This window comes from Engystomops pustulosus, chromosome 5, assembly GCF_040894005.1.
Source record: "Engystomops pustulosus chromosome 5, aEngPut4.maternal, whole genome shotgun sequence".
Taxonomy (NCBI): domain Eukaryota; kingdom Metazoa; phylum Chordata; class Amphibia; order Anura; family Leptodactylidae; genus Engystomops; species Engystomops pustulosus.
The window spans coordinates 91,555,001-91,568,289 of NC_092415.1; the positions used below are offsets into that span (position 1 = coordinate 91,555,001).

At 40.5% G+C, this 13,289-nt stretch overlaps 1 protein-coding gene across 2 annotated transcripts in view; it reads right to left on the reverse strand.

Moving 5' to 3' along the window:
* The window catches only part of LOC140133076 (leukocyte elastase inhibitor-like), a 29,476-nt gene extending 17,306 nt beyond the window's left edge, over positions 1-12,170 (reverse strand). The window contains exons 1-3 of one of the 2 annotated variants that reach the window (XM_072152678.1): positions 12,034-12,170; positions 11,659-11,842; positions 5,607-5,645 (exon numbers count right to left, since the gene is read on the reverse strand). In XM_072152678.1, coding sequence (XP_072008779.1) covers positions 5,607-5,645; positions 11,659-11,823 — 204 coding nt within the window. In that variant the 5' untranslated portion in view covers positions 11,824-11,842; positions 12,034-12,170. Of the gene's footprint in view, positions 1-5,606; positions 5,646-11,658; positions 11,880-12,033 lie in introns of both variants that reach the window. The other variant, XM_072152677.1, reaches the window with a different exon arrangement.
* Positions 12,171-13,289: the final 1,119 nt, after the last annotated feature.

The window sequence follows — 13,289 nt, forward strand, 5'->3', positions numbered from 1 at the left end:
TGTTGAAAAAATTATATTATTCATAATTGCACACTGTAATTAACTCCTATATATACAAAGATTTGCATATAAAAATAAAACACTGATGGTAGATTTTCAAGCATGGATACTTAATCATAGATACAGGCACTGTGACTGTGGTAATCTCCTTGTATATGTTATCCATGGCCTCCTTCCTTCTAATAAATAAATTATGTTGGCTTTAGAGGCTGTTACACTGTCTTACCATCCATCCCCCAGCTCCCTCAGCACTTATGCTGTGAGCACTTACCCCATCCTCTTCCTACTGTGTTCTCACAGCAGCTGTAGAGAGCACAAGTTCTGGGGGAGCAGACAGGAGGCTGAGACAGTGTTAGTCTGTGAATCTACAGCACGGAAGGGCTCTGGTAACACCCTCAGAGCCCTTGTGGCTTCTTAGCATAATTTTAAAGTTGATTTTAGAAAGAAGAAGCCATGGATAGCAAATATAAGAAGATGAGTGCTTAAATCTATCAGTAAGTGTCCCTGGTTTACCATGCTTGATTTTGATGGCAGATTTCCTTTAATACTTATTAGCATTCCATAAACTGTGGATTTCCAAACCACAAAACCATATAGTCTTATTATTATACATATAATGTACTCTAAACCTAGAAAAAAAATATTTACAGAATATAAAGTTACCCACACTGTTTGTATATTGCTTAAATAGTCTTGGAGAAATACTATAAATAGCACAATTGTTAAAGGGGTTGTCCAGGAATACACATTTTTCATATAAATGGCTGGGGGAGAGCTGTAAAATAATAGTTTATACTGACATCTCTTCCCGCTTCCGTTAATCTGTGGGGCTACCCATTTCTGCTGGCCTCTTTATAGAGAGGCTGTAGGCGTTGTCTCAATCACAGCCAAGTTTCTGCTACAACATTAGTTTCAGGTACTAACAGGTGGTAATTTAAGACATTCCCTGTGATGTACAGACATTTACCCAAAAACTTGAATTGGGATAAAATATATAAAACATTACATTTTTATATACACCTAATCATTTGTCTCTGCTTGCTTCCATCTCAGTGATATTCACGTGGTATGTCATCACTAAAGGAAGTAAGCAGAAACCACAAATGATACCACAAAACCACAAATGAACTACAACAGTTAGGGTTAAAGAAGTGAGTATTTATTGTTTAATAAAGCACTCATAAGGCAAACAGGTTAAAAATCCCTTAAAGAGGACCTTTCAAAGCCTCGCACATGTGGAGATGGACATACCATTCTGTAGGGACTACTATACACAGATTTAGGGGAATTTTCTTTCTAGTGCCCACAATTGCGGAGAGATCGGCCCCTGTATCTGACAAATTTTATGTGCAATGTAGAGGAGCAGCGATGGGGGCTAAGTTTTCCCATCGCTAAGTAACCTCTATGTTGCATGGTGGGAGGAAAGTTATATCTTCTGTTCTAAAAACCCTTTTGAAACCAATATAGCATGATATGGTCGTTATATTGGCGACATATTGATTGTTTGGTCATCCAATAGCAATTCTATTTTGGATCTTGTAGCTTATTTCAACAACAATCCTTTTGGGGTTTTTTTTCCCACAAATCAATACCTCTTGGGATGTAAAACAAATTTGCTTATTATCTTTGTTCCTCTATGAAGTAGTTTTTTTTTGCTATCCCTCTCAGATTACCTCATTGCTGCAATAGCTGCTTCCTCTCCATGTGCTGACAAGCCCTATGAATCCGTACTTTGTTTATACTTTGTTTCTCTGTCGGTTCATGGGAGGGGAGGAGCTGCTGCTCCCTGCTCATAGGTGAGGAGGTCAGGTGACAGTGTATGTAGCAGAGCTCCATGTGTCCAAGACAATAAATGCAGATGTCTCCTGCACAGAATAGTGAGGTACAAGATCTCCCTGTTCCTTCATCCCAGTCTGTGTTTCTACAGAACTGCACCTGTCTCTCTCTGCACCTTATGCTTCTTCCTTCCCTGACTTTGTTATTGGCAGTATCAGTTCTGTGCAGATAAGCTATTAACCCTTAGTGCTCACACAGCACAAGCTATAGACTTCATGTTCTAATGATTTCTCCCACTTATTACATATTCCCTGCTCCTGCATGTTATGGATGCTGCCAGGTTGGTCACCATATACATCCTGTATGTGCACTGTGCAGTGTTCAGTGGATTTACTTGTGAGAAACTAAATGTAATGCTAAATTACTTTGAGAAATAACACAAGGCATCATGGGATCTGACAGACATTAGTCTCCGTCCACTTCACCTCTGGTAAGAAAAAACAGAAAATGCCATAACTTTGGAAAGAAAAGGACGAGCAGCACAAATTAGGCATTGTTCTGTTTGTACACAAAAAGGCTTCAAATATTACATCTAAACCTCCAAATAAATTTATGTCCCTGGTGCCCCTATAGCAATTGTAATCACAGTGGAAGAATATAAGGAAATGTATGTGGCAATGTAAATATTGATTGCTGGACAATGCCGTTAAAAGGAACCTGCCACCTACTTGTACCCACCATTAGTAGCACCCTGGAGTGCTACTGTCTACTTTATATAAAATGTTGTTTGTTTACCTATATAAAATTTCCTCCAAAGTCATGTGAAAATGAGAAGAGTCATATTTTGTCTGCAATAAGTCACATTTAGAGGCAGCAGGGGTGTGTCAATTCAGACACTCCTTGCTTAACAAATTATTTTGGTATTAAAGATAAAGATCTCATCTTTCAGGTTGCATCAGGCTTGTAGTTCTCTGAGTATGAATTTATTTATATCTTCTAATTACATGCAGTCCCCGGGTAACGTACAAAATAAGTTCTGAAGGTTTGTTCTGAAGTTGAATTTGTATGTAAGTTGGAACTGTATATTTTATAATTGTAACCGCAGTCAAAACTTTTTTGGTCTCTCTGACAATTGGATTTGAAAAATGTTGGGTTGTCATAAGAATCAGGATTAACAATAAAGCTTCATTACAGACACCTTTAATAACTTTTATAGCTGATCATTGTAGCCTAGGGCTAAAGTACAATAAATTACCAACACCCAGAGGCCCATTTGTAACTAGGGGTCGTAAGTAAGTGAGTAAGTAGGGGACCGCCTGTAGTTGTTAGAAAAGCCTAAGATAAATGACCACCATTATACATACACTTTCCAAGTGTACCTTTTAAAAAAAATCTTTATATAGGGGAAATAGACAACAGTGAGCTTGTCATTTCAAATGACTATGCATTACTGCCCCCTTGTGGGCGAATGATAATATGACAATATTTCCCTCTTTTCCGGTATGGTCACCTTTTCAGTATAAGTGATTCTCTGTGCATCGGAACCAGAGATACTGACAGTTTAAGACATAGGGGGAGATTTATCATATGCTGGCGCTCCATGCACTGACGTATGATAAAGCCTGACCCGTGCCGCCACGGCTCATACATCATGAGCCTCGCTGGTGGACAAAACTATGCCAGGTCCGAACTGGTGTAGTTTTACATAAAAACCATGCAGCTGTGAATGTTTGCAGGTTTTTGGAAAGTGCCTGGACACTGGGCAGGTACGCCCCATGTACAGGCGTAACTAGGAGAGGCTGGGCCCCATAGCAGATTTCTGCATGGGGCCCCCTTCCCCTTAAAAAATATATACACATTTAGGCTGCATCCACATAAACGTGTGGCGGCTCGGCTATAGCCTGGCAGGCACAAGTCTGCCGCGCTGGAGAGGAGGAGAGGTGATCGCGGCTCACCCATCCCTCTCCATAAAGAATAGAGCCACATGGTCATTCTTACGGCCAAAGATAGAGCACGCTCTATCTCTTTTGCAGCCACGGCTCGAAACAGTGAGTACTCGTTGTGCGTACCGAGCCCAGGTGCTATAGACGCCTATGAGGGAAGTATATCTGTCAGCAAATATGTCCCCCATAAGTTCCTGTGAATGTACCCTTTTATAGACATGTTACACACATTTATACACTGATATATACACACCTATATATACTTATATACACACACATAAAGTTCTACACTCGTATACTTGCACCCATATACACACAAGTATACACTTATACACACATTTATGCACTCATATACATTAAAATAGTAATGCAAAGTGTATACAAACTCACACAGTATATACACACATACAGTATACACTGACCATATATACACATACATGCAGTAAAAAAAGACCATATACACACATACTGCATATACATACAGAATATACACACATACAGCAAATACACACACATTCAGTATATACAGCATATAAACACACATACAGGGAATACACACACACACATTCAGTATATAGAGCATGTACATACGTACTATATACACAATATATACAAAACACACATACATATGCATGTATACATGCAGTATATGCATATATATGCAATATATACACAGTCTGTACATATATTCCCAGTATATACACATACACACAGTATATACATATATACACACAGATAAAGTGATGTTTGGGGGCTGTTTGGGTGATCACCTGGACGTGGCGTCAGGCAGGTGTTCCAGTGGGTGATCGGGCAGGGGCGGGTTTGCAGATGCTCGTTCGGGCAGTGGGGGTGGTGGGGTGTACTTTCGACAGGGCAGTGAGTGGTCGGGCCGTTGTCACTGTGCCGTAGGGTTGGTAGACTGTGTCAGCGGCCAGCTGTGCCTCTTTGCAGGGGGTAGGCGGGCGGTGGTCACCTGTGCTGGCAGGCGGGTCAGGGAAGTGGCTGGTGGGCGGACGGGTAAGGGAGGTGGATGGCGAGCAGGTCAGGGAGGTAGCTGGCGGGCAGGCGGGTCAGGGAGGTGGCGGGTGGTCGGGTCAGGTACTGGAAGATCCGGGAGAGGTGGGCGTAGCAGGAGAGAGGTGGGCTGTAGCCGGGACACAGAGGGAGGCGCCGAGAGCACGATCTGGCAGCCACCTGGCAGTGCGTCCCCAGACCACTTACCACGGGGCCGTGGCATAGCAATGCAGGGACACAGGGTCCATGCATTCACGGTCCGTCCCCTGAACCTCATGGGCCCCGTAGCAGCCGCTACAGCTACTATGGCGGTAGTTACGCCACTGGCCCAATGCCAGACCACTCTGCCTGCTGCTGTGCCCCTTCAGCCTCCTTCAATTACCACATGATGTGGAGGTGGTGTAATTGTTAGAATGATTGAAGTTTCTTGCCGGGCGCATGAAATAGCTTTTTTTTCAGTGCTTCCTCACCAGAAAACAGGTGTAGAAGCACTGATAAATCTCTGCCATAGCTGCAGTTAAAGATGCAGTTCCTGCCCACTTCTTTAACTGGTTGCCTCTTTGGTTCTGCGGTTCACATAGTACGTATAACCACATGTTTCTAGGTACTATAGAGCCGAAAATATGAGCTTCTGAACTGACCCTCCCTCTGCAGCCTCTAATGTAACTTGACTCATGCTTTTCTCTGATTGTTTTCACATGACTATGGAGGACTTTTTTTAAAAAATAGGTAAACAAGTGAGCTTTCACATAAAAAAGGATATTGCAAAAAGTACATTTCATACCCTAACTGAGGGGGTTAGTAGACTAATGGGATAAATCTGGTTATAGGTTTGTTACTCAGCATTCACAGTTTCAAACAGTATATATTTACCTTTGATGATTTTCTTGATGGTTTTCTAAAGTTTAAAACCTAATTCAAAGGAGGCAAAATAATAAATACATTAATAAAATGTAACATGGCATCACTATTTGTTTTTACAGTACAAACATATAATAGCATGTGTTTACTGTAAAATAATCCACACAAAATTTAATAATCTCCTCCTCCTCTGAGACCCATACACAATTATGAGAACAGGTGCCCTGTTCCTCAAGATTCCCCTGCCACTTATTCTTTCTCTAGTGCCAGAAATAGATGAGCGCTACGTTAATTATAAAACCCTCATTGACATTATCACAAAATGCTTATCAGATCCCTTCATTTAGGGTAGTGATGGCAAACCTTTTAGACACTGAGTGCCCAAACTACAACCAAAACCCATGTATTTTTCGCAAAGTTCCAATGCGACAATTTAAGCAGTAATTTATTACTCCATGCTCTTTCACAGGTTTGAATTGTGTATGCAGCTGAGGATGCCAATACAGTAGAAAGAAGGAGAAAAAGTTTGGATTATCATTGCAGCTTTTTTCTAGGGTCCTGGGCTGCAAGAGGTTTTAAGTCCTGTCTGACGAACAATGCCCTTTGGTGATGGCAAGGGTGCCCATAGAGATGGCTCTGAGTGCCACCTCTGGCACCCGTGCCATAGGTTCGCCACCACTGATTTAGGGGAAATAGTCAACAGGAAGCTTGTTGTTAGTAATTAATATGCATTACTGCCCCCTTGTGGGCTGATGATGATATGACAATATTTCACTCTGTTTTTCCCTTATAAAAATTCTCATGTCTCAATTCCCTAGTAATTTTAACTCAATAAAGATCATTTTAACCCTTTACTTTACAATTTTACTCAGCGTTATTGCTGTTTTAGCTCCCATCACTCTCTATACTGGTCAGTGCACGGCCTCTATAGCAGACACATTATGACCCATCTAGTTTGTGGGGTGACAATGTGGTTAGATTATCAGGGTACAAGTGCATATGCATATGTAACTGACACATAGAAAGAGAAACATGAGACAGGTCAGAGATGCATGAGATCCATGAGATGCCTGTTACACACACAGCACTGCTACATCTCTGTTCTCAGTATCACAGGTATGTGCCTGCATTCCCCTTTCCCCGGATCACTTATCTACTTGTAGCTTGTAGTTTGCAGCTTGTCTCTTCTCACAATCTTCTGCCAGGAAGTGAATCGGTGTCTGTGAGCTCCTATGCTAGGACTGCAGGGGACGTGGCTACAGGCACAAGACACAGTCATCTCAGCAGCACGATCTCATTCAAGATGGCAGTTACCCGACCCTAAGGGCACTGTCCCACGTTGCGCTTGCAAACGCAGACAAAGCCGATATTTTGCGTTAATTTAATGCAAAACACCAGTTTTGAGATAGATTGCGTTAATTTAATGCAAAACACCAGTTTGAGATAGAAACACCGATGCAATCGGGCCGCAGCCTGCCATGGTGGGCGCGCCTTTGTCTGCGTTTGGAACAGCGCCCTGAGTCTGAGTTACAGGGTCGATCGAGGGGCAACTGAAATTGTGTCTAGCAGGACTGATAGAGACAGGTTGGACTTATATCTTTGAAATGCTGCCTTTTTGGTTAATAACGGTAAATTAAAGGATATGTTATTTTGTTGTGCTGAGTACATATAAGAAACTTGTCTTCGTGGGCATACCCCTTTAACCCCTTTTCACCGACACTAGTTTTCAGCTCAATGACCAGACTCGATTTTTCAAATCTGACATGTCTCACGATAATTGGTTATAACTTCGGAACGCTTTAACATATCCTGGTGATTTTGAGAAAGTTTACTCGTGACACACTGTACTTCATGTTAGTTATAAAATTTAAGTGATATGTTTTGCGTTTCGTTCTGAAAAAAAGTGAAAATTTGGCAAAAGTTTGTAAAAATTCTTCATTTTCCAAGTTTGAAATGTTCTGGTTTCCAGACAAGATGTAAAACTACCCAAAAATTTTAATAATTAACATTTACAGAATATCTGCTTTATGTTGGGATGATATTTTATGCTTCCGGTCATTTTTCTAGGATGTTATGAGGTGCAGAACTTTAGGTGCCATTTTTCTTATTTTCAAAACTCACATTTTGAGGGACAACTCAGCTTTCAAGTGACTTTGAGAGGCCTAAATAATAGTAAAACCCCATAAATTACCCCACTATAGAAATGTCACCCCTCAAAATATGTAAAACAACTTCTATTAAGTCTATTAACCCTTTAAGTGTTTCACATGGGTTAAAAAATATGGACCTGCGATTTAGAAACTATAGAATTTTGGGGGAAAATACATTCATTTAGGCCAAAACTGACATTTTCAGAATAAATTAAATGATGAAACGCACTACAACGCTTGATGCCCAATTCCTCCAACCTATAAATTTTTATTTTTTTGGTAATGCGAACATATGAGGGCTTATTATGTACAGGATGAGATACAATGTATAGAAAATTTATTTTGGGAGTCTAAAGCTTATTCATGAGATTTTATTAACTATTTCAAGGGGGACACAAACAAAATCATCAATTTTTATTTTGGATTGTTAGCATTTTTTTCCCCCGCTCACCGTAATGTAAAAATAATATTTTATCTTTATTCTCTGGTTCACTACGATTGCGGTGATACCTCATTTATATAGTTTTTCTTATTTTTGCTCAATTTCCTGAGCAAAACCAATATTGGAGAAAATCGCATTGTTTTTACTATTGACAACTTTTCAGGGCCATAACTTCTGTATTTTTCTGTTGTCAGATCTGGGTGAGGGCTTATTTTTTGCAAAAACAGTTCTTCTTTTCAGTCATATCATATTAGGGGACGTAACTTTTTTTGATTACTTTTTAGAACATTTTTTGTGATGGTGTTTGATGGAAAATTGTATATTATGGGAAGTTTTTCGAGTTTTTTTTTACGTAGTTCACCGAGCGGGTTCAATATTGATTTAGATTTATTGTACAGATTAATACGGACGCAATGATACCAAATATGTACGTGTTTTTGTGTTTTATATACTTTATTTGCATTTTATGTATTACTGGGGAGATTATGGGACTTTTATTTTATTTATTTATTTAATTATATTATAAAAAGATTAAATTTTTTTTTTTAAACTTTTTTTACATTTTCTACTTCCGATCGCTTATTCAAGCCTTTACACTGCAATACACTTGGAGCCGACAGCCCCGGGTCACTCGTCGGAACCCGGGGCTGAGGCAGGAGGGATCGGATCCCCCGGTAAGCACACCGGGGGGGTCCGATCCACAGGGGACACACTTGCACGCCGCGGTCATGCTTGACCGCGGCGTGTAAGGGGTTAAACACCCGGGATCGGAGTTTTTCCGATCCCGGGTGTTAGTGCCGGGTCTGGGCTGTGATATCACAGCCCGACACCGGCACCAGCGAGACCCGGTGTCCCGAAATCTTCTTCTGACGCGCCGCCGTAGAAAGGCGTATGCGTCAGAAGAAGTACCCTTAATGACCGCCGTAAAAAGCCGATACGGCGGTCATTAAGGGGTTAAGGACGCAGAGTTTTTCCGCTCAATTTTTGCTCTCCACTTTTAAAAATCCATAACTTTTCCCTTTTTCTGTGCACAGAACTGTGTGAAGGCTTAGGCCTCTTTCATACTTTTGCGTTGCAGATCACGTCAGGGTCTGATCAGGGTGCAATCGGTGAAAAACTGACATTTTTTATCAGAGTTCAATCAGTTTTCAGTCAGAGTTTGTTCAGTGTCTCCGTTTTTCAAACAAGTTTTTTTGGTGTTTTCAATGCATTTTCAAAGTAAGGACTGTGGTCTATCTTTTCTATGGCAATTGATCAGTGAAAAACGCATTGGACTTGCATTGCACTTGCATGTGTCTCAGAGTGCAATACATTTTTGATGCATCTCCATAGACTTGTATGGTGCGTTTTTCACACATGTGACTTGCAAAAGTAGAGCATGTGGAGATATTTTTATCTCAGCATGCTCTACTTTTGCAAGTCACACGTGTGAAAAACGCACCATACAAGTCTATGGAGATGCTTCAAAAATGTATTGCACTCTGAGACACATGCAAGTGCAATGTGCAATTATAAATAATGTTACTGAGAAGTAAAATGATTACACAGAAAATAAGGCCCCTTTCACACTTGTGTTCTTTTGATGCACATTTATAATCAATAGTTTTTTTCAGATTTGCTTTATTTTTCACGCGCACACGCACATTTTTTTTTTAACATGCATTTTAGCATGTTAAAAAAATGTGCGTGTGCTCATGAAAAATAAAGCAAATCTGAAAAAAACCCATTGATTATAAATGTGCATCAAAAGAACACAAGTGTGAAAGGGGCCTTATTTTCTGTGTAATAATTTTACTTCTCAGTAACATTATTTATAATTTGTCACCGTTCGTAGGGACGAACCGAAGAAACACTTGGAAACACAGGAGGGCTTTCACTTCAGGGATAATGACTTGAAGATCCAGCAGGGGATTCTGGGAGCCGCCGGATTATATAGCAGAGCCGGAAATGCCAGCGCCTATCAGAAGGACGTTGGCCCTTTAAGTCCAGAAGTGTCGGCGCATGCGCGCGCCCTAGGGTCCGGGGATGTGCCTGGCCAGAAGCACCAGGAAGCAGGCTCGTGGACAGGTGAATCCAGGAACGGGATAGCCGAGCTGCTACATAGAGGGGCAAGGGTGTACTCGGGATCCGCGACATGGATCGCGGGGGGCACCCCTGATTAAGGTCCAGGCCAGGGGAGCCGCGCGGCACAGAGGAACATGGGTGCACCCACGATGCAAGACATGGATAGCAGGGTCACCCGTGACATTATTCCATGCCGTGTACAGGGAGGCTGGGAAAAAATTCCAAATGTGGAAAAATTGGTGAAAAAAATACAATTGCGTCACTTTCTCGTGGGCTCAGTGTTTACAACTTTCACTGTGCGCTCCAAATAACACCTCTTTATTCTTTGGTTTGATACGATCACGTTGATACCAAATTATATAAGTTTTATTGCATTTTAATACATTTTCAAAAATTAAACAAATGTTTACGGGAAAAAAAATTAGCCATCTTCTTCTGACGCTAATACAGTATCTTTTTCATTATACTATGGTGTACGGAGCTGTGTGAGGTGTCATTTTTGCAAAATGAGCTGAAGTTTTCATTACCATTTTGAGGACTGCGCAACCTTTTGATCACTTTTGATCACATTTTATGTTATGTAAGATGGTGTAAAAGTAGTGTTTCAGACATTTTGGAACTATATATCAACTCTAGGGAAGGGGGGGTGGTTTTGTATTTTTTGTTATTTTACAAATTTTTTAATTATTTTTTTAAACTTTTTAAAACTTTTTTTTATTTTACTATTTTTTTGGACCTTCTAGGGTACTTTAACCCTAGATGGTCTGATTGTTCCTACTGCAATGCAGTTGTATTGCAATATATCACATTTTTGTATATTGGCTCATTGTAACAAAACTGCAAAACACTGATGAAGAGCTGAGGCTGTCATGGCAACTGATCGCTGACCAACCAATGGCGTTTGGGGAAGTGACTATCACAACAAAGATAGCCATCCCATGACTAAATAGCTTCTCCTCAACGATCATGCATATAGAGGATATGTCTGACAGGACCACAGTATGACTTCTCAAAATTATAAAGAACAAGTTTCTATGGAACAGTCCAGGAGTAAACTAAGCATTAAGTTGTAATATCCCATATAAAGTGGGAGTGTAATATACTCTTAAATGACTTTAAAAGACTTTAAATCAAGACTTAAAATACATATTTTTAATGTCAAGGAATTATTACTTTCCTATTAGTGTGGGTAATAAATTCCATAGACTAGGGCTGAACAGCCGATATCCATATACTGTGCGTGCCCAGCTATATAACCTGCTTTCTAAAGATTAGCCTGTGTTTTCATGGTGATGAGTTGCCTTTAAAAATGGTAGTATTTTATGTCTACATGAATCTAATAAAATAAATTCACAGAAATATGAGATCTTTCAACCCGCCATAGTAGGAATAATAAATTCTAACTTACATTTGCCATCTGGAATTCAGTGTTGCCATTGGTACCAGGAAAGAGCATGGTAAGGACTGTTCCAATGCTCATAGGAGAAAAAAGGATGTTTGCATCATTATGTTCAATCAGCTTCTTGTACATGCTGATAGCAAATGTATTATATGCTGTAACCAAGGCTGCCATGGTTCACTTCTTTGTACACCTTCAAAAAAAATGTTCAACGTTTAGGGCTATTTTTCCTGCAAAGAAATATGTTAGTATGTTGATAATATGTAATAATAATAAGAATATTAAACATAGAAAAACAGTCTATCATCTTGCAGTGCAATACTGAACGGCAATAGGAAATCACATATATTTACATGTAGGTCAGACTTTATCATTTATCACTACCTGAATGTAAGAGCGCAGTTTCCTTAGTCAAGACTGTTAAGCTTTGTTGTTGCACCCATGTATGAGGTACTATTTCTTCATCAAATAAAGCAACACATGCTTCCTGAATACCTTAATCCTTGCCTCAACATGTGCTGTTACATTCTGACACACAGGAAATAAATGTGCCCATAGACATGAATCATTTAAGTAGAAGATAATAGGGTGCCAAGGTTTCCAAAAACAGTTACTGTTGTAAAAACATAGGAAAATATGGGGTAGGACAGAAATATCATTCCTTTAAATTAAATTTTAAAAAAGGACCTGACAGCATTTCTGAGATATCTATTTTGGTAAATGCATACATTTCCTATAAAACAACAATGGTGTAGCCTTTTATATTATCTTACTGCACAGTATTGTCCTAGATATGAAAGACTAAATTGATAGCAAAGTGTGACGTATTCTGGGGACATACTTTATTCTAGCACTTGGTGTTTGAGTATAAACAAAGACCACTTTTAAGAAGATTACCGTATATACTCGAGCATAAGCTGAACCGAGTATAAGCCGAGACCCCGAATTTTAACACAAAAACTTGAAAAACCTATTGACTCGAGTATAAGCCGAGGGTGGGAAATGACCCCCAGTATATAGCCAGCAAGCCCCCTGTAGTATATAGCCTGCCAGCCCCCTGTAGTATATAACCTGCCACCCCCTGTAGTATAAAGCCTGCCACTCCCTGTAGTATATAGCCAGTTTCTGTAGTATATAGCCATCCCCTGTGGTATATAGCCTTCCACTCCCTGTAGTATATAGCCTGCCTCCCCCTATAGTTTATAGCCTGCCAGTCCCCTGTAGTATATAGCTTGACAGCCCCCTGTAGTATATAGCTTGCCAGCCGCCTGTAGTATATAGCCTGTCACCCCCTGTAGTATATAGCCTGCCAGCTCCCTAGAACATAGCTTGCAGCCTCTGCCCCCCCCCACAGTATATAGCCTGCAGCCCCTACCCCCAATATAATGCCTGTGGGAAAAAACAAACAGTGTACTCACCTTCCGATGCCCCTCCGGCAGGTCTTCTTCTATACAGCGATGCTCCGGTATCGGCTCCATGTCCCCGCGCGGTTCGTCGCAGGCACCATGATGTCAGCCGCTCGCTGTCATCATAGTGTGTGCCAATGCTGACGCACATAGTAGAATGCCGACGCACATAATAGAGCTGATTTTGGAGAGTGACTTCACTTTTTTTTTTTTTTTCTTGACTGGAGTATAAGC